Consider the following 23,741-nt stretch of genomic DNA (forward strand, 5'->3'; position numbering starts at 1 on the left):
GCTGCTAAAACAATGCAGAACCGTATGGTTCCCGTAAGTGAATGTTAATTTATATACTGCTATTTCTTCAAAGTTTAAATATTTCAATCCAGTTCACACAAAAGTTCTAAATACGTGTTTTGTTTTGATCAACATTGTTTACAGATAAACTTTTTTTGAACAAAGCGCATGGTGGCGTACCTGGGTTAAAATCTCTGATTAAGCTGTTGATTGTTTGTTGTTGCTTTGCACAAAGTTACAATTATTTTGAAACTTAGTAGCCTAATCCGCCGGACTGCAGAGTATGGACGTTTTCGGTAAGATCTTGGGTGCGCCAAACAACCAAAAATGACAAGTGCGGTGCTTAATAATGAGCAGACTCGATGGACGTGCGCAATTATATAGTAATGTACCAAACTGGAAAATACGGCTGTTTTCGATGAGAAATCATGTGTGCAAAGACAAAAATCTTGTCGTGATGGCGTGCACCAAAGCCTTAATCCTTGATTTATTGCAAACAACCAGTTTTTCTTTGTTTATTATAAATGGACGTAAAGATAGAAAATTTAGGTCTAGTGTAGTAGGCCTAGTGCACAACCGTGTGATACATATCTGCACTAGACCCCTGCTCCCCAAATTGTGACGTCATGTGGTGTTTGGTTGTGCACTTCTGCACTAGATCCTTCGGCATGCACGTTACGCTAACAAACCTCGTTCGTGCAGCTGCCACACTTGCCACTATGGTTATTGTACGTAGTTTGGCCAATCTTTAAATCAGTTGAAAATTGAGTGCACAGAAGTTCTGTCCAAGTCATCAAGTGCAAAATAACGCATCTTAAGTGTGGCATTAAAGCTCATAAAAAGCAGTATTAAATGCAATGGTGCCAAACTCTGCAGTCTGGGTATCTAAGTTATTCAGTAAGCCTATAGTGTTATACAGTTTGCAGGTGTAAGCGCTTGGCTTGCATTGATTTAAAACCTCAGGGTCTGGTGCAGAAGTGTGCAACCAAGTATAAACCCAATAATACAACAACCATCTCCATTTAGGCTATACACTGACGTTGACGATTTCTTCAAGAGTTTGACAGTTTGCAAGCGGCTTATCAAGGTTCAAGGTTAAAAATGCACAGTTGGACATGGTCAGCCAAATTTAAAGTTATGTTGTTAATTAACTGCTGATTAATTATTATTGGGTTTTAGGTCAGTTATGCATATCGGTCTCAGAAAATAGGCTGCTCAGAGGTTAGCAAGAGTCGTATATATCCAGCAAAACCAAATTTTTTGACCATATGCTGTTCAGTTGGACCAAGTTTTTTTGTGGTTGTTTCTAATATGTGTCACCTATCCTATTACGTGTACTGACTGGCAACTATGCGTAAAAATTAAAGGCTGCCACTATTTTAACGAAAAAATATTGTGAGTTCCAAGCTAATTTTCACAGCTTCTTATTAACCTAACTTAAATGTTGTAACATATTAATCTAAATCTACCTTCTAATCAATATCTAACTCCAATAAAACCTTCAATAGCTAAAATTAACTTTTTGCATACCTACTCTTCTAACCCAACAACCTGTCTTTAACAGCGAGCTGCGTGACCTACTTACGGTGAAATAGACACTTCGAAAATTGAATTTATGTATAATGAATATTGGGTCTAGTGCTGACTCAGACTCAGCAATGTCGGGTCTAGTGCAGAAGTGCACAACCACAAGATGTCACAATTTGCGTAGCTGGGGTCTAGTATACAAATATATCCTATGGTTGTGCACTTCTGCACTTAGCCAAAGTATTTCATGCTGTTGTTTTGAGAAAATCAACTGTTTTTCTCCATATAACCAAATATAAATAAACTGCAGCCAACTAATGATATCTTTAGTTGTACCTATCTATATATACTTATCATGTTTAGTTTTATTTTATTTCGATTATTTTCATTCTCATTTCCATTCAAGTGAGGAAAATTCAGTACTTGGATGATTGATCTGGGAAAGTGTAGAAAGTACTTCTTTTGTTTATGTTATTTTACTTCTTACAACACAAACAACTTCGTTTTTTTAATTTTTGTTAACAGTTTTAAGCATGTTTTATTGTAACAGTTAGTTTTTGAAAACAATAAAAACATATATGCATTTAGAACAACAGATGTTTTTTTTTTACAATTAGCGCAATCTTGTTTGATACTGCTAAAATAAGACAGATGTCACATGGCACTAGTTTCGGTTCAGCGAGCATCTACGCCGTTATCTTCAGCAGCTTCTATAACTGTGAGTACATAGCTATCATTTTTTGAAATACCAAGTTATGCATATTTCAGTAAAACTATAGACTATGTTTATACATTTTTACTGCAGAGTTTTTCGTTTTTTATTCTTGGACGTCTTCCGTCATTCTTTGTTTGCTGTATATTATATATATATGATATGCATTCCAATTTAGAAATATTTTAAAATTTATGTCTACTATAATTGGCTGCCGGTACTTTATTTGAGTTATAATATATAATTTATGTAAGCGTTTAGTAAAAAAATTTGAATTTTGATTCTCTCTGATTTTTATGGTATCCGTGACCTTATAATAAAGAGACGTAACCTTAAAATATTGAAAAAGAAATTCAAAAGTTTCATGCTATGTTGCACAAGTTCATTAACAATGTATGATATACCTATGCAAATCATGTGTTTTTATACTGATATTAGATGATATACTAATTACTTATGATGATAAAATGATTAGTTAGGCTGAAGAAGATTTATATCATGATTGTGTATGACCGTATTGGAATATTAAAAATGGAGCATTACTGTGCAATGTACACTTGCAAGGCATGAATGGGTTGTAGTCACATAATGTAAATTTGTTCCGTTAATCCTCTTATCCTGGCTGTACATTTGTATACTTGACACAGAATTTGCATTAGCGATGATTTAAGAAAAATGATAATGAAATCCCATTACATGATCATAATGCATATTGTACTCTGAAGCTGTGTTTCAAAGCTATAATGATAATGTTGTAAGATATTTTTTCTTTAGCTTTCAGTTGTTGCAAAGCTAAATTTGATGCTGTTTTGAATAATACCACTTCTAAACGTACAAAATGAACAATATGTGTTTTTTAAGTTTTTGGAAAACGATTGTTTGAAAACCTGTTATTGTTATTGGTCTGTTTCTATGAAGTTCTCTATAACATCGTTTCTTAAATTATCGCCTTGTATAAATCCCAAATAGAATTGCCATATTGCTATCCAGGGTCATAGGGTGGTTGTCTGCCTTTAGTAACAGCATGAACCCAACTCATGTTGTTTTCGTTGATGAATCATTTTGTATTTAACTGCATAGCTGGTGTGTTTCGGGATGTTTTTGGTGGTAGCCTATTGCTGACATATACTGATGTTTCTTATAATAGTGCGTATGATACCTTAAGTATAGACACAAACAGTAGACTTCCTCAAAAGTGTAAGTTATATGAATACAGGAAAAGTCGGTCTAAAAACGTGGTTTACGATAACAACAAAATGATGTAAGACACTATTTAAAAATATGTCATCTTTTTGGAACGTGTTTAAACTTAGCTTGCCTATTTAAAACTAGCAATTTCTCTAATAGACTGTTAGTGTCAGAGGAAATTTGGAATCAACTGTGTGCAGAGCTTTTGCTAAGATCTTGTGTGAAAGGTTTATATAGAGTTGCTGCATTTGCACTACATGTGCTAAACATTTTGCTATTACGTGGTCATGGTAAAATGTCAGATTTGTTTTGGGTGGAAAATGTTAAATGGTTTGCATACCATACTGCCACACCCTCATAGCTTTATATGTCATACTTCACTAACTTGCTGAAATTTGGCTTATTTGTTGTGACATTTCGGTAAAGGGCCTCTTGTTACTAGCTAAGCTTTTACAGTGTTATGGTGTGTATCATGCGTTTGAAGTAAATTATGGCATGATTTATTATTTTTTTATTTGCAAAACTAAGTTTAATGTTTTTCAGTGAAACTGTTACTTCTGTTCTTTAGCAGCTGTTGACATCTGAGCTCTAGAGTTCTACTTATATTAACCATAGTTAACACTTTGCTGACTCTTTGATAAGCATAGATTTGTGTTATGTGCAATTTATCATATTTATATTGTTACGTGATTCTAGTGTGTTAACCTAAAAGTAGGGAAATGCTTTTGGGCCGTCATAAAATCACTGATGTTCAGTCAACCACTAATTTTATCTGGACAAAGGTATTTTCATTTGTTAAAACATAAATCGTAAGAATAAATGCACTGGTATTGATAAAAAGTTTTAAAACGAAGGTATAACCCCTTTCAAATGCGTGATGTGAAAGAAAACATAAATCAGATTTAATTCTTCATCTAAAACGTGGTCATTCTACCCAGTAGTTCCATATTACTTCCAATTTAATGTTTGTATTCTCCCAAACATATGTTGGAGAGGTAAACAGTTGTTATGCTCTCTCTTGAAATTACGCCAGCCCATTTCACCATATTTGGTTGAGTTGATAAGCAGATTTATTTATTTGATGCTTACTGAAATGACATCACTATTTGTTTTAAATGAAGGAACAAATATATACATAAGTTTTCTTTGCAAAGTCCCCGTTATAAGATCCATCGTCTTGGACAGAAAGGTCTTTACACATTGATATGCTGTAGTTCTGGTGTGATTGACAGAAGCTGTGAAATTAATATGATCCACTTTTACTTCTTACATTGTGTCTTCTGTTTCTTCCAGGATCAGGACTTGGTGGAAGTGGACGGCTATGAAGAGGAAGACGAGACAGTGAGTGACCTCCCCGATATCCACTCCCCGACTAGATCAAACAACCAAAGGCTTGTTAGGCAAGGGTGAGTGTTAAGCATTGTGAGAAAGTTTTGCATGAGCTGTCAGTAGATAACCACCTGTTGGCGATGAATTTTTGTATTATTGATATCAATTGGTGCTGATATCTAGTAGCATAATATAAACTACAAAGTTTGTTTACCAAAACTAAAAACGGCTGAGTTTGCTAATCAGCTATGGAACTTTGCAATGCAGCAAGGCGTTAGCTTGACATATGCTGCTTGCTAAATCCGGAAACTAGCCTGCTCCAACAAGTTGTTCCGTTTTATGAAAGAAACCAGGGTTACCAGTACATTAAGCTCTATATATAACACGTGAAAGCATTGTAAACAGCGGTAACAGGATATGACGTCACGCAGAACGTTACATGAGTAATAGTTCATAGTGAAAGGGCTGGTACCTTCCCTGCCGTGTTAACTATTTCCGCTTTATATGGGCCAACCTCGCTTAAATCATAAACGTCACTCGATGGATGTTGCGCGTTTACATTTATCCGCGCGTTGGCGCAGTGCGTCCATGTAATTGTAACACTAGGACCGAGACTTCAAATCAGCCGACTGGGTTGAAATCGTACGAAGTGACTTTTTCGGCTCGTTTGCCAGATCATTGCAAAGTGATTCAGTCATTTTGTCAGTAACATTTTATAAAATGTATTTTTACTAAAATTATGCGTTTACTGTAATTTTTCAATTTTATTGTAACCCTTGGCGGCTTGTCACACCGAAAATGATGTAAATAAAATCATCACCGGAATAAGTTGAAACTTGTCTGAATAATTCCACCAAAGCAGTTTTCGTGTTTTTTTTCTTAATTCAACACGGTCTTGATTTAATTTCGTTTTAGTCGTATTTTCTATTTTCCGTGTTGACATTATTCTTTTAATGAAATTGATATGGTCGTCCATTGCCATAACCACGAACGAGATGTGAATAAAACGTGATATTTCAACAAAGCTGTTTACACTCAGGAGCGTCAGTGAAAATTTCTTCGCCGTAAAAGGAGCTGCGTTGATCTTGCCACGTCAGTCAAGTTTGGCGATTGGAAACCTCCAAGTTGTCAAACAATGTGGAGGTAAGGTTTGATTTTTCATTTTTATTTTCTTCTTGGCGTTATTATCGATGTATTTTTTGAAACGTGTTACCCTGCGTTCAAAACGTCATCTGCTTCTCTTTCATTCAATTTCAATCAATTTTGGATTTTATGGGATTTTTGTGCCAACAATTGTTTTAGAATTTTAGATAAAATATTCTTCTAGAATTGACTAGCGGTGGCTCACCTCGCGGTTATATCCACGCACTAAAATGCACCCGTCTATCGACATTCAGTGCGGTGTCTTAACAGCATGAACCCTGCATGTAAAGTACTGCTGAGATTTGTGCCCCTAATCTTTATACTATAATATGCAAGCAATCTTCGTGTGGTATAACATTCACAACCAACGCTTTAGACGCCCTTGTATGTTCACCTTCATCGACGCGTTGTTGGGATAATTAAGCGATACATTTTGAAAACATGCCAAGGCATATCACTACTTGGAAGTGATGATTTAACATCAACTCATGCTGATCTCCTGGGAACTTATCAGCAATTTCTTGGAAACTGCAAGAAATTTTCAGTTACGGCCTTTGTTTGCTGCCTGATTTTTTCTACTAAAATACTTGGGAACGTATTTTTCGAATAATTCAAACATGTCAAAATAATTGATGAACTCAAGCTTACCGCGTTAATTTTAAGCAGGAAAGCAAACCCCAGTGACACCCATACCTGTTGATAAGATATCGCAGATCCAATCAGATAATGCATGGGTGTGTCCTAATATACATTGGTGCTATCTTGGTTAGGAAAGAGATTAGAAAGATAGTATTGTTTGTATGACCTATTTTCTTCCTTGAAAATAGAATATTCTATTTGCTGTCACGCCGATTGTGACATCAATATGTGACTATTGTGACGTTATCTCCAAAATAAGAACTTTGAAAGCGTATACATCAATATGGGAAATGATTCCCAGTTCTACTATGGCTTTAAATCACAATGCGAGTGTTAGCCATGGGCTGTCTTTTCACTGATATTCTGTGACAGATGTTTTGTTGTTTGCCAGGTTTTTAAGCCTGTGAGCGTCGATATTTCTGTAGAAAGGCTTCAGAACTACTCGGCTCAGTGGCGCTTATTAAGCGATTTGTTGATGTCAACATCAACATAATGTTGTACCCGGCCTTGGTCTAACCCTATATTAGATGTACGTGCCGTAGTTGGTGAGCGGATTAGTCGATCACTTACCAGACGAAGTAAGAAGCTCCCTTTAGTGTTCGGGGAATAAAACGTGGTTTTGCGCTGTTTTCAAGATTGTGTGCATAGCAGGAGATGAACCTTAAACCCCTGGGAATGTCTTGCTTCCCCGTGATTTAAATCTTATAAAATATTCATGTCAGGCTACAGCGCACTGACGATTCTAATGGCTGTCAGGTGGACTACGAATGACGATTCATGTACAAGCCGTCGGAAGCATCGACTTTGTGTTATTTTACTGGAAATATAATCCAGGGTATCTGTACACAGCTTGAATGTTTTGCGAATACGAAAGCTTTCACTGAATTTTCTAGAATTGTGTATTCCTTAGTTGCAATCGCAAAAGCTCCTTCATCTGTAAGCCGGTTCTGTCATTGTCGTTTTTGCCATAATTGTCTCTCAGATAAATTTCCGGAAAATCGATTATTGAACATGCTTTGTGACAAATCAGTTTCTAAATACTCCACAGTGGGGTTCATAGACTTGAAACGTCCTAAAAAGGCAGAAAGAGTGGAAGTAGAGCTGTGTTCGTGTTGATCGCAAATTTAAGCCTCAGTTAAACGAGATTGCATGTAGTTGCTAGTTGTCAATGTTCCGTGCAAACTAAATTGTCGTATCTTGATGGATCTTTTAGCGAGTACCGCTGGGAATTCGTGTCTTGACCTCTTGCACAACGACTCCACACCAACTCCAGTGGATGTCAGCAACCCCTCAGAGTTTGATAGATTTTTTATAGAGAACATTTATTCGTTAGTTTAGTGGCGTCGGTGCTTTTTCGTGTGATCGGTCTTCACTTTTGTCGGGTTTAGTTTGCGATCCTGCTTCCCAAAATTTGATGCTAATTTAATGTAACGCGAAAAAGCTTGATGCGATAACTACCGCATTTTCGTAGTGATTTCATTCTACTATCCAACGGGTCGCGTTTATCTCAATGGAAGCATCTTTGTGTTATCTGATTACGGAAATGCGTAATGTTCATGACAGAAAGGTAAAAAATCGATGCTACACACCAACAGCACAACAAATATGCGTGGGCAGTGTTCATCTATCATCCAGTATTTGCAACAGTTTTTATCGAACAAACGACAAGGGTAGAGCTTTGTTGCAGCTCTGACGTATTAAAAATGTGTAGAGTCAACGGAAGTCCTATTCAACTGTGACGCACTTCCGACATTTCAAGGGTGCTGCAGCTGGAATGACAGCATTGTACTAAGAAGCGGTTACCGGTCAAATTAGGTTCATCCAAGTATTTCGTACAAATTCAATACTTTGCCAAACCAAAACTGTTTGGAAACGCTTATGGCGATACTTTTGTCCCGATCAAACAAATTTAAAGTCATACCTACCGCAGTTGTCTTAACGAAGTATCGTGAAATACAAAGCAAATGAGTTCATTATGTTATTTAGTAAAACATTCTATGTTGTGCGCGTTTAATATTAAATCTGACTGATACACAGAGGTGTTTCACTCGATGTTCTGCGTGTGAGTGTGCTTTTATCTGCCGCCAAGTTTGATATCATTGTTTATTCCACCTGCTTCAAGCTTTGGTTAACTTTAGTCAGTTTCGCTGCACGAAATTGTTTTAAGAACAGCAGGAATCTAGCAAAGTTGCCTGTCGCCTGTCGTACTTGGGTTGATCAAACTATTTCCAATGTTTCCATAGGAATTCTTGCACTTAGAACTTATCCTTAAGCATTTTTCAGGTAGATGCTTAAATCAGCCGTAAAATAAGTTTTTTGCTGTCGTTTTATCCCATCAAGCTTGCACGCTTTAAATTACTTGAAATTTATGTTCAGTGGTATGTTGCGTAATGTTGGTTAGTTTGTGCCGTGCAGTTATACTCAGGAGCACAGTTGGTCGGTACCCGGTGAACTTTAACCTCGTGTACTGCTGTGCAACAATCTTGTCAAAGAGAAATTGGCGGCTTTGTGCGGATATTCACAAAATTATATGTCCGTGTATGGACACTCGGATCTATTAGTGTGTCTCTGTTTCTTTTTATAACCTCGTTCGTCCATGAATTAGCTTCATAATATGTAGATAAGCGGGTGTCACGTGCCTTAGCGTTGCACTGGTTGACTTATGACAAGCTGCATGCTTTAAATAGCGTGTTGTTTGCATTGTATCGGCTCATGTCGCAAAGTTGCAGCAGTAGTTAGCACAAGCTGTGCTCACGATTAGTCATCGGCAATGTCAGGTGTTATTCATAGTAATCAGTGAACTTACATGAACCCGTCAGTTGGTTATGACATCAGAGTTGTGGTTACGTATTTTGCGTCAAATTAAGCGGATGTAAAGACTTCCGATGGATTACCGAATTTTTTGTGAAATAAGTCAAATAGGGACTCATATAAACAACAATCACGCATTTCCATATTACAATGATATTCGTGCTGTGACCATGGCAACGTGTTCCAAAAACCAGCAAACCAGCTGTTTTTTCCACCGTCCTTGATTACGGACAAACTTCCAACCCTGCCGAGTAGGAAGTCTCCAGCATGAGGCTTCAAAACAGAGTTTTAAAGAGGTTTTGCTGTTCGGTCGTTTTACACTTCCTTCATAATAAAAGCACGAGTTATGATGGTGCTTAGCGTCGCGACTTGCTGTGATTGATGGGGTGTTGTCGCATTGTCTTTGTGCCAGTTGCCATGTCTACAGATTTAACCTATTTACCTCTTACACAAATTTCTAGCAAGTTATCAAGTGAAGTGTTTTAAGTCGTTAGTTTTGAAACGTCGGTAATCGTTCCAAACTGATTTTGGCAAAAAAAAATAGAAAAAGGGCACATTAAGTTTGGCACAGAGATGTTTCGCGACCACTTTGATCTTTACGTCAGAAACTGCAAGTTTTTGACCATTAGTCATCGAACACGGTGCAGGTTGACTTCAGGAAATACAAGTCACTTAGGATCACCGTCAGTGCGCTTGCGTGAATATTGAGCAATTAATTAGCCGCCTTTTGCGTCGGCATCTAGCGCAATCGGCCTATTGGTCGACTAATGTTTCCTCCTTGTGTAAGACCTACTGTTATTTGCTGATTACGTCGTTGGTGAGCAAATGCTGGTATAGAGAATTGGTCACGGAAATTACTACCGGTATCGTCGGCTACCGCATAAAACTGTTCTACTGTGTAGTAAGCAGTTATTCCAGCATTTTAGTACAAGCAGCTAGCTAATTTGAGTTGGGTTAAGCCGGCGAGACGACGAGCCTTTAACCTGCTTAAGCGACCCATGTTATTTAGCGATTGAAATTCCAAATAAGCATCAAGTTAAGTCCTTTGTCAGTGTCATTTGCCACAGCGCTGTGCAACCAGTTGCGTAAATTCGGGTCTGACCTTTTTTGATCTAATGCCCAGTGTCCCTGGGTTAACCTATTTGGACTTATTTGCCGTTTACGAAAACTGCTTGCTTCGTTCTCATGTATAAGGTAATTGCGTTTCACAGTTAAGTTTAATTAAACCTATAACATGTATTTAATTATTCATCTCGGTTCGAATGAGTGCAGGACCTCTGCTTGATTTTAACCGGTTAAACTTGTTATTTCAGTTTAACAAACGAACAGTTAAGAGCACTCCTGTTTAAAACAACAGTTAAGTACTTAGAGCAGAGACTAGAGAAACATTGCTGTTGTCACTCTCTCCAATGATTAAGACGTGTACTTGGCAATAAACAGGACAATGTGTACATTATATATGTGTGCTGAAAATGTGTTAGCCTGATAGTTTGACAAATTACGTAGCGACTATCTATACGGTTTCCACTTCCGTTAGTTTGCTTTTGCGTCTGAACCGTTTTATTGCTGCAGAAAAAAAGATTAATCTCTCACATGATTGGCTCAGCAGCCTGCACTGTAGCTCAAGTACAGACGGCTATTGTAACGTAACAAACGCGTCGCTTTCGTCGAAGAAGTGAAGTGAAATGACACTTGACGTCTGTAGCGCGTGGTTATCGATGTTTGGAAAACTACAGCGAGTTTATTTGCTTTTCAAACAATGGTGAACAAAGAAAGGCACTTGAGCGTTCGAGTGCTTTAAAGCGGGAGATATTGTCCATTGCGGTATCAGATTAGACGTCCTAATTTCCGGTACCAAATTTTGACTTGGATTATGTAAATCATTTGGCACAACTAAATCGTTGTTGAAATTTTGTTGTACTTTAACAGTTTTGTGTATATTACCGGTTTCCCGTCTGTCGGTCTGCCAGAATTGTTACTGTTGTCTAATATACTATACAATGCACGCTGGCAGATATTGTCGAAATCATCATTCATTCGCACTACAAATTTGGCTCGTTAATTCCTCGGTAACTATTTTCAAATTACCTCTTATAGTGCGAGTTAATCTCAGGAATGTTAAGCGCTTCACTTACGAAAAGCTCAGAAAAAATGCATCAGCAATGCACTGCGTTCGACCGTGTCAATTTGCTTTGTGAGGTCAGTGAACATAACAATGGACTATCTCCCTGCCAGCTTTGGCATGTGTCCTTCGCTCAAGTGTCAACTTTTTGAAGTTTTCAGACGGGGGTGGAGGGTTAGATACGGAAATAGCGCACTTCAAGCCACTTGCAAAACCGCAAAAGTTGGCGGCTACTTTAGCCAAGCTAGACAAGGTCGGGCTTGTCCTGCCGCATTGCGGAAAATTTTTGGAGAGCTTTCACGAGTTAGTTGTTGTCAAATGTAGCGGCCAGGAAAGTTACTTTCTGTGGCTTGGCGTATGGTTAAGGCTGTCTGATATCAGTGCAAACAAAGTGTTAATTATATTAAGTTGTGACTTGTAATTGTTGTTTAAGATGTATCATTATCTGCGCAAATTCTATTCAAAAAGTCCAGGACAGCGGCGCAATTTGACATTAACAATTACGTCAGCGTTGGTCTCCCCGAGCGTATTTGATACTGTGCTACAGATCATGTAATATATTTCATTCTTTCGCCAAAGGCAATACCGGTTAGTCAGACTTGTGCTGGACTTGCTTCACTTTACAGAGAGGTCAATGCTTTCAGGTTCAAGGTACATGATTCGATGACACATTAGCTTGCTATTTGTGTTCAAATCGAGTAATTTCGAGCAGTTGGTACTGACTGACATTAGATACAGAGTAAGCGAGTGACGATATTACCATCAGTTTGTTTTTAGGTTTTTTGGTATTTTGGATGAGGAAGGCAAAGCGATAAATAAGTTGCTTGACACAGTTTTCAGGAAATCAAAACTTTAGCACTGAGTTTGGAATACCAGTGTGAACATTAATACGACAAGCGAAGCCGCAATTGCTTACTCAGCTAAACTTAAGGTGACTGTCAACCACCCGCTGAGTCATTTGTTTTATTTTTGCGTTACATCTGTACTTGGTTACCAAAAGCTTAATGTGTCCGGTTAAGTGGATCATCTTTCACTGCCTGACCATACGTGCTTTATGATGTAATAATCCTTCTCAGACAGCTGGGATAGGCGATAGGTAAATCAACAGGTATCAAAAACGCAGGTGCTTGCTTATGTTAATCATAATACGAGTCGTGTAAGATGTAGTGTAGTGAAATCAAGTACTGATCAACTGGAAATCCGGAGATTGATTGATTTTCACCGTGGAATCTGCAACTGTTGCAACTACAATAGATAAATTAATGTTCCTTTGTGTGGCATCAGGAATTACATCATCGCTTGTTGTTTACGGAAAGGTTAGGCAACTTTTTATGGTCATCACGAAGAATAAGTTGTAGAACAATCATTGTAAGTATCCAATGGTCCATGTTGCGCTTCAAAATGTTAGGCCGCATTAGTGACAAGGTAGTTACCGTAAAAAAACCCAGTAAACTTGATAATTATGATAATAATTGTTGCCATATACAGCGACTGTATAACAAACACACACCACATGGTGTAATACTATAGACACGCGCCATATGGTGAAAACATGCGTCCACAAACACAGAGTATACAACCGACAGCCATCAATGTTTGCTGAGTGCAGTTTAGGGAGTTGTTGTAGCGGCCTCATTGTTTTATCACAACGTTTAAAAAGGTGATTTCAGCAAATCGGCTCCCAGCCGCCATTTGTTTGGAAATGAAATTACTCGCCTCAGGCTGTCAGTTGTTGCCATTTTTAAATGAGATTTTTTGTTCTTCGGTCGGTGAAATTTTAAACCTTTAATAACACTCTTCACAGATAGAGACCAGTGTGAGGAGGTGACAGCGGAAGTAGGTACCGTGGTAAATGTTAGCGAGGTGTGCACGAAAAAGAACTCACCGCGCATAACTCACAGTTCTCTGTTTAAAAGATCTGGTCGTGTTTATTGGAATTTGTGGTAATTTTAACACATGTTTGACTTATCAACAGCATTGACCAACATTGTATATCCATTTGCTATTAGATATAGACTAGGCAAAGAGACGTAAGCTGTGCATACCGTATGTTGCATTGAAGATTCTGCTGAAAGGTACCGTTTCTACTGAGACCGTCATGTGTTCTTGTGCCGTTGCCTTTCCCAGCTTTTCTCCAGCACAGCAGTACATACATCAACAGGTTTTAAGAAAACGGTACCGTACCGGTTCCACCGACAACCTTCTGCATGAAACGAACTTGCCCCTCCGTGTCGTGGCTTCGGCCCCTCCCTCTCTTGGCGTTTTACCGACGCCTACATCATTGTCCATTGCGTCATCGTGGACGTCACGCATTCATCATTATGACGTAGCCGTGAAGACACTATTGACAAAGCACGAATGCCAGTTCAAGCTATCGCAAGGTAATGGAATAACTCGGTTAGACGAACTCAATTTTTTGGTCGCTTGTCAGCTATAAGTGACAGTTTCGCTGGAAGTTATACAAATTAACTTGCTGGTTGTTACTTGTTCAACTTCTCTGTCTGGCTTAAATTTGTGGCTTTGCGACGCCGTAAACGTCATCATACCAAGAAATTTTGTAGTATCGGGGTGGGTTCGTGATGCAATTACCGCTTAACCAGTAAAATTTTGTCACACGCACTCTTATTGTGACGCCACAAAGGTAAACGTCTGACGTAAAATCGCGAATATCCGATCGTCGGTCAACAAAGTCACGTGACTAGTTAATTTACTCATATAGGCAATGGGCCATTGTGACGTTACGAAACGAGTTCATACGCCCGGCTCAAAATTTGTTGTTGTTTTGAGCTTATTTTCGAAATTGCTGACACGAAATATCACGTGATATGCAGTAGGTTTCGTCAAAAAGGTCAGACGTACTCACGTGATCTTGTCATATGGTTGATTTCAACGATTAAGTTTCATTATTTTGGGGGGTTTTCGTGTTAAAATATTGCGTCACTGTTTAACGAAATTAAGCAACTATTTATTAACAGATTTCGAAGAACTTTGGTTATTTAATCCTTTTTGAAGGGGTGGCGTAACGTGTTTCTGTGTGACATGCTATGACGAATAGTATGAAGGATTATTTTGTTTTCGAAACCTCGTAAATATTTTGTGATCGATTTACGTCGCCGTGTACGCCCATTACGTCCAGCTTATATCGTACGGTCACTTCAGTGCTTGGTTGCTAGGCAACGCGTGCTGTCCACCCATCATACGAAATACGGGCCGAGTCGATTCCTCTTCAAGCTCGATAAATATTTGATTTCTTTTGTTACACGACATGCATTCTTTGTTATGTCACAATGCTGTTTATGATGATCTTCGCAGCGAGCGTTAATCGTGGGCGTGAGGAGATTGCAGTGTTCGCTATCATTTGTTGGAGCGCCTAAGGCATCACACTTTATCTGCATTTGGGAGATTTTTGATAAGAATTACCCTTTTGTGCGCAACCCCTATGGATATTAAAAGTCCACATTCAAGATCTTTTGCGTCTGTTTACAGTGTGATCTTATAAAGCCGTCAAGTATGCTATCCGACGCTCTTAGCTTGGCCACTGCGTTTGAAGAAGACATTTTTGAGATGGATAAGACAAATTTACGAGCAGTTTTAGCAAATACTTGGAATTTGATAAATGAAAATTTTAATCTGCTGCTGTGCTTGATTAAGTGACGTATTGAAACACAGTTGGAAATATTTATGGGCTTTTAAAAATCTGACTCGTATCTTTCTTGTTGTCTGAGCGACTTTTACTCTTCAATCAGTTTTCTTCATTGCAACGGGATTTATGTTGCGAAGTATTTGAAGTACCGAAATTAGCGTAGTGATGTTTACCATAACTGATTTAAGGTTACAAGTATAACATTCCAGCGGATGGATTGACATCACGGTTCAACATGTCAAAGTTTTTCCTTGCTCGTGACATATAGTGCAAATTCTCATTTTTGCGGTACAAATGGTTGCACGAATTTGCTTCATGTCTTTGCCTTGAAAAGCTTTTGCGTAATTTTATTATGATGAATGTTTCGTATCGTGCTTCCAAGTTATTCTTTTTTTATACGAATAATTTAATCTATGTTTAAGACTCATTCTTAACTTATCCAATCAGTTGACCACTAAACTTGGCATGCATTACAACAGGCGAATTGCAAGCTCATCTCCACGCCATATTTCACCACTTAAGGCCGCAAGACAGCATAAAATTAGTAAGTTATTTTATTTTGAATCTAATTACTGCAGATTAACAATCACATTATGTATAAATATTTCGCTAACGTGGTAGTTTATAGAACACCCTCATTTTCGCCAAACCTCTCCGTCTCCTATTTTGTACACGGATTATGACTTCCATAAAGGCGATATTCGGCGAATCTATTCGGGTTCGGGTTCGGTCCATCCCTAGTTATGACCTTTCCTTAAACTCTGCGCAGGCCGTGCGGCTGGAGAGTTGGGATGAAGACCACCGTCGCTTCTTAGTGATCATTAGCACTCAAGGACGACAGGACACGGAGGAGAGCATCATAGTCGGATGCGACTTCACCAGCAAGGAAAGCAAATCTTGCACCATCGGTCTCGTGCTCCCCATTTGGCGCAGCACTAGCATTAAGCTGGATGGCGACGGGTTAGTTATCATCAATGGTGTGCGACGGTGACCCCGTGTCGGACATGTTTGGGTTCTTCTGTGACTTATGATCGTTTCGAAAGTAAATAAATGGTTTTCGGTGAAACTTCTAGTTCACAAACGTTATTTTTTATCCAGGGGATTTAAAATAAAATGTGACCAAAACATCCACACCTTCAAGCCCATATCTGTCCAGGCGATGTGGTAAGTCTCATAAATAACAACCCAGCGCACGTTACACCTGCTCTGGCTTGTTCCGTCTATTTTGACCTGATCACTTTAAAATGACATCATCAGGTCGGCCTTGCAGTCCCTCCATCGATGTCTTGACGTAGCGCAACGTCACAATTACTACGAGGGCAGCCTCTTCTTAACCTGGATCGGTTACTACACGAGCAAGCTCGATTCCACACGCTCCTACATCCAGGAGTGGAATTACCGCGAAGATCTTTTCAACACCGGAAACTTCCAGGAAAAAACGTGAGTTTTTCTTCTTGTTTCATTATGACGCCAGAAGAGTCTTTAAATCATGAGATCGTTTCGTCACAAAGGGATCCGGGAAGAGCCCCGGTGGAGGCGTTGATCCGCGCCAAGCTGAAGGAGGTGATGATGGAGATGAACTTGGACGATTGCACATCCAGAGACATTAGGAACGCAATAGAGAGAGAGGCGAGTGATCTATCCTGTACTCTGTGACAAGATCAATGTCTGGTATATCGTATCTTAGCATCAGAATTTGTTTTATATTGCGTGGTTTCTTGGGTACATTTTGTAAAACACTGTTTGTTCTATTGCAATGCGTTAAAATAAGAAGACCTTATTTGCTTAGGGAACTGAGTTGTTACGAATATGCTGACTCATGTCATAAACCCGAAACTTAATTAAAAGTAGTTCACAGATGTAACTGACTTTGGAGATTTTAGTTATTGTAAACAATAATTTGCAAACAATTAAATTATTTTTTAGATTGACATGGATCTGCGTGGTTACAAGGCTTATATTGACACGGAAATGCTCACTGTGCTTGGTCAAATGGATTGCGCGTCGAAGATATCCGATTATCTTTATCTAGGCTCGGAGTGGAACGCTTGCAATTTGGAGGAGCTGGAGGAATTCGGGTAAGACAATAGAACTTATTTATGACCCAACAACGCGAATCTCTTGACACCTCATAACTTTTGTAAAAACACTTATACTTCATCCTGATTTGGCGATTTTGTGAATTTTTACGACGGGAAACTTGATGATGTTAAGTGTTATGCGTGCATCGTTGTTTTCGTTTCCATTGCTATCGCCACGTTTGCCGCTTCCTTCAATGATTTCTATTCCTATGCATGCGCAGTATCACTCACATCTTGAACGTGACCCTCGAGATCGAAAATTTCTTTCCGCGGCAATTCGATTACAAGTCGATCCGCCTAAGGGACGTAGAAACTTCCGATCTCTTGTCGCATTGGAACGCAACATGGCGCTACATTTCCGAGGCAAGAAAGAAAGGCGGCAGAGTTCTCGTCCATTGCAAGATGGGAATAAGCCGCTCTGCCGCCACCGTGTGTGCGTTTCTAATGAAGGAAAATTCGTGGAACCACGAAAGGGCTTTGGAATACGTTGAATCCTGTAGATCCATTGTTAATCCTAATTCAGGATTTCGTAAACAATTGGTCGAATATGAAGGGATTTTGATTGCCAGGTCGGTTCAACTTACGAGTTGCTTTTTACGAGGTTGTTGGCTGCTGGATATTTAATGCATAACTGCACAGCTGACTACGCATCTCGAATTGATTGAAATGTTGTCGAAATAAGTTACCATTGTGTCTTCACATCTGAGTTGTTTATAAATTCAAAATCTTTACTGCTATTTGTTCGTCGCTTGAACGTGGGTCGGCGCCGTTGTACAGATAATAACTTTTCCTCATCCTTCTTTTCAGTGCTCATAGACACAATAGGCTCTTCCGAACTCGCTCCGAGAGCAGTCTGTCGGACCCCAGCATCACAGAGTCCGATCACCATCCGATCGTCATGTCCCCGAGGGCTCCTCCACTCCTACTCTTACCAGATGAAAATGACAACGAGGTTGCCAAGGTTACCACCGACTTTGATCTCAACCGACATCTCCTAGACATCACGTCATTGGCGGTGCCAAAGGTAACAGTTTGAATTTTTCATCCTTGTTTTGAGTTAACTTTTTCTTTCCAGTGACTGGAGGGTGTGAAGCGGTCTTGACAACATTTTATTTAAACTTTTTGGTTCCTGTCATGTGATGTATCTTTGGCAATTGTCGTGTTGTTTAAATGTTGTGGCGGTTTCAAATTTTATTTTAAGCATGACGTGCGACGTAATTCCATCAACTTTATAAGATGTCGTTGTTTGCATCGTAGGTTTCAAGGCCAAAGTCCTGGTCACCGGACGAGGGTCGAACTTGTTACAACTCGAACAACTTCATTAACGCGCCTCTTCCTTTCTTGGAGCATACCCACACGCATGAAGGTTTCAGAAAAGGTAATGAACTAATGATGCTTTAATTCACTATGGCAAAACTGACGACATCTATCCGCTAATCTGCCCGGTGTTCTTGTTGCAGGTCGACGGACTTTGAACGCATCTGAACCCGGCGAAATTCTGTTGTCAATCATAGCCGACCCCGATTTAAGCGAAAAAGCCAGAGCGAAACGGAAAAACTTTACGGACAAACGCGCCCACATGCGGAGATATACTGCCAGTGCGAACCCCGCTGGGGACGCTGCTTACCACTTGGACGAGCTTGCGCACAGCGAGGACAGCGTATTCGTGCACGACGGGTAAGAAGCAGAGTAGCCGGCATTAGTGTGATGTACTTCCAGGCTTTGATATCATCTTTGGTCTACATTTATTCTTATTTTGTAATAGGAATCGAATGAGTTTGATTGAGACGTCCTTACATTGGAGGCGTTTTAAACCCACTGATTTTCTGACGACTTAACTAGCCGTAAAATATTAACGAGTTTGTTTTTCACCTGCAGCACGGAACCTGGGAATCCCTCCGCTCTCCCTCGAGGAGCAAAACGTGTTTCTTCTCCTGCTGCCATCAGCTGCGAGCTCGTGAGTCGACCGGATTTGCTTCCGATCAGCTCTAATCCTCCTCATCCTTCCGTCCCGTCCCCAATGCAGAGTCCCTCATACAAGAATGCGATGAATGTGGACATTGGACTGCTTAAATCCAAGTTCTCTACGTCCAGTTGCGAGCTGATGGAAGGAATCACAAATCCCGAAGACTCCTTCACTACAATTGATAAGGCTGCAGAATCGTCAGATCTTTCGATCAAAGCGTCAGTTCCTGTTCGTGAAATTGTCGCAGTTATCGAATCTCCAACGGAGGATCTCACCAAGGTCCATGATGGATCAGGAAGCAGTGAAGAAAGCGAATCATCCTTCGTGAAAGGACACCACAAGACCATGTCTCTTCCTCCGGCCAACTTTGCCCCGGTACCAGTGACTCCTCCACGCAATGATAAAGATTTGCTCTCAAGGAGTCGATCTTACTCTGAAGCCCAAGCGAAAGCCTTGTCGGTGAAGAAGATTGTGACAGAGATTGAGAGTCGATACGGCTCCGATGCCACCTCTGAGGAAGCGAAGCCGGGTGACGTCACCATTCACAGGACGATGTCGATGCCGAACACTCGTCGGAAGATCGGGTCACCCTGTGTCCCCACCTGTGTCTTTGTCCCGGTCCGTGAAGCTCTTTGCGAAGTTGATGACGTCATATCGGAGCAGCCTGAAGCCCAAGCCGAGTCTTGTTTTTTTATCGGAGACTCCCAGCCTGCCTTCTCCGCTCCAGATGTGGCTCCCTGTTGTGGCGTGACCAGCAATAACAACAACAATAATAACAACGTAACCATGGAAACGATGGCGGCCGAACGGTCGTCGCCCGACACCAATGATGACGTCACAATGGTTTCAGAGAGCGCTGTGGGGATGACGCGGATTAAGAAGGAGTCATCTTTTGAAGAGAGGTTGGAGACGATTGACGAGATGCAGATTCATAAACGGGCCCCGGCTCTGTCACAGGAAGAACTACAGATCATCCGAGAGGTTGGTTGTCATGTTTTATTGCTTTGTATGTTACCATCAAGCTAATACGTGCCATGTACAAAGATAGTATGTGCTGTGTATGCTTACGCAAAGTGCCATGAAACCAGTTAAGATCTGGAGGGAGAAATCAATGCTCATAACAACCAAATTATTACAGCACATCGGAATATTACAATGAAAAATTCGGTCCATGTTATTTTCAGTTATTTCGAGCTCAATATGTTTGTTTAGTTTAGTGCAAGCTCAGTAGTTAGCACAAACTCAAATAGTCTATTTACTCTATTATATCGAAAGTAGCTGAGGAAGTAGGGAGTTTATGATTACGATATTAAAGACAATTAGTTCGATGCATTTAATCGGCAAAGTAGCTGCCAGATCCGTCTCATCATTTAAAGATTGCAACAGAAATTCAATATATGTTGATCAATATTTCAAATGATGTTATGCAGAGCTTAAAATAAATTTTAAATTTAGAGTTTTTTATCGTATCATGACGTCAATTTATTTAATTTATCGTGCCTGACGTCACTTTGTTTTACAGGTTGGAATGCAGCTCATGAGCGACTCTGATGACACAAGTCTTACGTCATCGACACGTCACAACTGCGATGAACTTGAAGACGTTACGTCATCGCAAACATCAAAGCAGTCTACTCCATTCAAGAAGCCTGGTTTAGTCCGTCAGATGGCGCGAGAGATCGAGAAGAGGGTCCGGAAGTTGACCGGCCGGCGGCCGAAGAGTAGTGCTACGAAATCTCACAAAGTCAGTGAACCGTTACCAGTGCCACATCTCGCTTCACCGACGACCGTCATCAACAAACTTCTGATGGGAGAAAGCAACATCCATGACACCGACGACCGAAGAAAGAGTTTTCCAAGAGCGCTAAATCAAAGCCCCTCGCCGACAGTTGGTTCTCTTTCTCCAGACAACAGAGTTCGCGATCTCGTCGATCGATTCGACTCCTCCGTGGAACACTCTCCAGCTTCATCCCCGATCAAGAAGTTGTCGTGTGATTTCTCGTCGCCCATCGCTTCTTCTCTGCACATCTCACCACGGAAATCGGCAACAGACATCGTGTCCCTCGTTACGGCTGCACCATACAGACTACCAGAGGGCAGCAAGGTTCTGTCGTCTTCACCGTCAGCTCTTTCTAAGCATCACCTCAGCTTGACTTCAGCTGGAGTCCGTCGATCGCAGTCGGAGCGCATTGGAAGACAATCTCACCAGGGAACTGGATTTTACAAATCCCCGTCAACAAGAGGAGGAAAATATCTTCCTCGAGTGAGATCTTACAAGTCACAACCAGATCTGTGGAAGCAGGGACAAACTACTCCCGTTTTCCTCAATGACTCCTCTCCTGGTGGGATGATGGGTGGAAATGTTCAAAGCTCTTTGGGAAACTGTTCATCTTTTGTCCAAGATGTGGAAGAACCACCGTTTTCCTCTCCGCTCCCGGTTCGAGCTATGGTGAAAAATATCGAGGAAGTCTCATCAGGGTCATCCTCTTCCGTTCATCGAAGCGCATCTATGCCACCGTCTTCACCACGACGTCCGAAGACTCCTCTGACTCCAACTAAATCGACCAAACCTTCCATATCAAGTCTTTTTCCAGTAACAAGGACTCTCTCACGTTCCAAATCGACTCCGCTTTTAGGTTTCATCAAATCCGCTCAACTTCTTCATCCAACGCATAATCAAGCTCCTAGGAAAGATAAATCGACTCGAACTCTTCGCTGAGAACTCGCAGTAGATCTCTTCGACCACGTTTTCATAAACCTTTCTAGCAGCTCTGCGCTTAGTTGTTATTACTTAACTGTTTCTATATACTGCAGTTTTTCTTATATTATTCTAGAGAAATCTTATTACTGTTCTCCCTGCCATAATCATAACTTGTTTCACTTTCAATTTTTCTCTTATTCGCCGCTTCTATGCCCAAGCGTTACTTGAATGCTGATATTGTACAGTGTAAAGCGTCTCCAAGCTCTTTATATTCGGATACTTTGCACAACGGTGACGTATTGAAGGTGTTGGATCTTTTAAGTTTGTCTTAATTCATTCAGTTTGTGCCTTGATACGTGCTGCTGGATTGTCTGTGACCGATTTTTTCGTATTTATCGAGACTGGCCAGTAAACGTATGAAGTTGGCGGAAATTGCTATTACCACCGAATTTGTTTGGCATAATTATTTTTTATCGATCAGTTTAGCGGAATCATTTGCAAATTGGAGTGCGAAGTCTTCAAGTGTAGAAAATATTTTGGCCATTGATACCAACTAAACCGAACAATAATTGAGTGCACTTTAGTCGTTGACATGACAAAGCATTAACTGTTGCAACTGAATGAGATGTTTACGTCGTAGCCTACTTTGCAAACGTTGAAACCTGAACTTTCAAACACAATCTATTGTTTGAACCAGTCGCTGTGTGTCCAGGTGTATTTCCAATGCTAATTACAACCCTTGTCACGTGCACATTTTAAAGCCATATTCTCTCCTTCATTGTATTAGGTTGGTTTTAGCCGTCAACAGCATGTTTATTGACCAAACAGTTTATAAGAAATTATGTAACTGAATAAAATTTCCAGGCAAATTTGAACCCACTCTGTGCTAAACAGTGCGCAAACTGTACGATATAGTCCTACATCCAACGGGGATCATGGAGTGTTTTGTTTATCGCAAGTTATATGCGGCTGCCGGCATCCGTACAGTTCGGAAAGACTTCCGAGGTTTGTTACTGCTTTTATTGTCGAACCACTTTTGCACTGCGCCAGATTGTTTGTGAATAAAAAGTTTTTAACCCCGTCGAAAGAAATCTATTTCGCATTACTTTGCTTTCCTTCATCTGCTCGCAACCAGCGAAGTCCCCTTCGAGTTAAGCGGCCGCACACAATTTATTTTAACGGGCATGTCCAACTCTGCGATTGAATTTACAAAATACGATTGTTTTAGCAGATAATTGTTTACGTCTTTTAGATATGGTCCCCGGTGCCGGGTTTGTTTGCGTCACCCCCTATTTGTCGGGGTTGAAATGGTTACACGGAGACTTTGGCGTTTTATGGGAAAACAAATCACGATTCTTGCCCCGATATAGAGCTTTCTGCCGCGCTAAAATTAAGCTTAGTGCGCATTTTCTTGAAACGAAATTTAATGCATTTCATGCACAGTGTATGACATACGCCCTTAGAGGGTCTGGATCCAATAAGGACCTTGCATGAACTGTCAAATTTTTTGCCCTTGCATAAGAACGTGTTGCATAAGCTTTATGGCTGTTATATAGCCCACATTTTAGTGGACCTATAATTCAATGATCATCGTATAAGGCAGCCAACGTGTTCCACAGCACAACGCGCCCCGGAGGTGAACTTCTTTGAAAGGGGAGCATAACAAATGTTCTTTTAGCTATTTTTTATTTTTAAAAAACTTGTGCGAACAATCAGAAGGTTCGTTCAGTTACTTGCAGAGACAGAAGAGGACAGACCTAGACACTGCCCATAGACATCATATAGTCTTGCTTAGGAGAATACTTTTCAGTTCATTGAGCTTATAATTTTAATCTGTCATCTAATAACAAAAGTTGATGTTTAATCGTCAACAACGAAC

The 23,741-nt window shown here is 40.1% G+C and overlaps 1 protein-coding gene across 4 annotated transcripts; it reads left to right on the forward strand.

The window, feature by feature from the left end:
- Positions 1 to 277: 277 nt before the first annotated feature.
- On the forward strand, positions 278 to 22,737 carry LOC143467502 (uncharacterized). 4 transcript variants are annotated; one of them, XM_076965045.1, is made up of 16 exons: positions 278 to 296; positions 2,145 to 2,245; positions 4,721 to 4,833; positions 5,796 to 5,899; positions 15,594 to 15,658; positions 15,884 to 16,074; positions 16,213 to 16,278; positions 16,372 to 16,554; positions 16,626 to 16,743; positions 17,041 to 17,192; positions 17,417 to 17,764; positions 18,003 to 18,219; positions 18,453 to 18,573; positions 18,656 to 18,872; positions 19,074 to 20,142; positions 20,684 to 22,737. In XM_076965045.1, the coding sequence occupies exons 2-16, from the start codon at positions 2,186 to 2,188 to the stop codon at positions 21,878 to 21,880; spliced, it is 4,221 nt and encodes a 1,406-aa protein (XP_076821160.1). In that variant the 5' UTR covers positions 278 to 296; positions 2,145 to 2,185; the 3' UTR covers positions 21,881 to 22,737. The 4 variants fall into 4 exon arrangements, with proteins under 4 accessions (XP_076821160.1, XP_076821159.1, XP_076821158.1 ...); XM_076965044.1 differs by lacking the exon at positions 278 to 296 and having other exon boundaries at positions 2,053 to 2,245; XM_076965043.1 differs by lacking the exons at positions 278 to 296; positions 2,145 to 2,245 and adding an exon at positions 4,099 to 4,209.
- The last annotated feature ends 1,004 nt before the right edge of the window (positions 22,738 to 23,741 follow it).

Source organism: Clavelina lepadiformis, chromosome 1 (genome assembly GCF_947623445.1).
Source record: "Clavelina lepadiformis chromosome 1, kaClaLepa1.1, whole genome shotgun sequence".
Taxonomy (NCBI): domain Eukaryota; kingdom Metazoa; phylum Chordata; class Ascidiacea; order Aplousobranchia; family Clavelinidae; genus Clavelina; species Clavelina lepadiformis.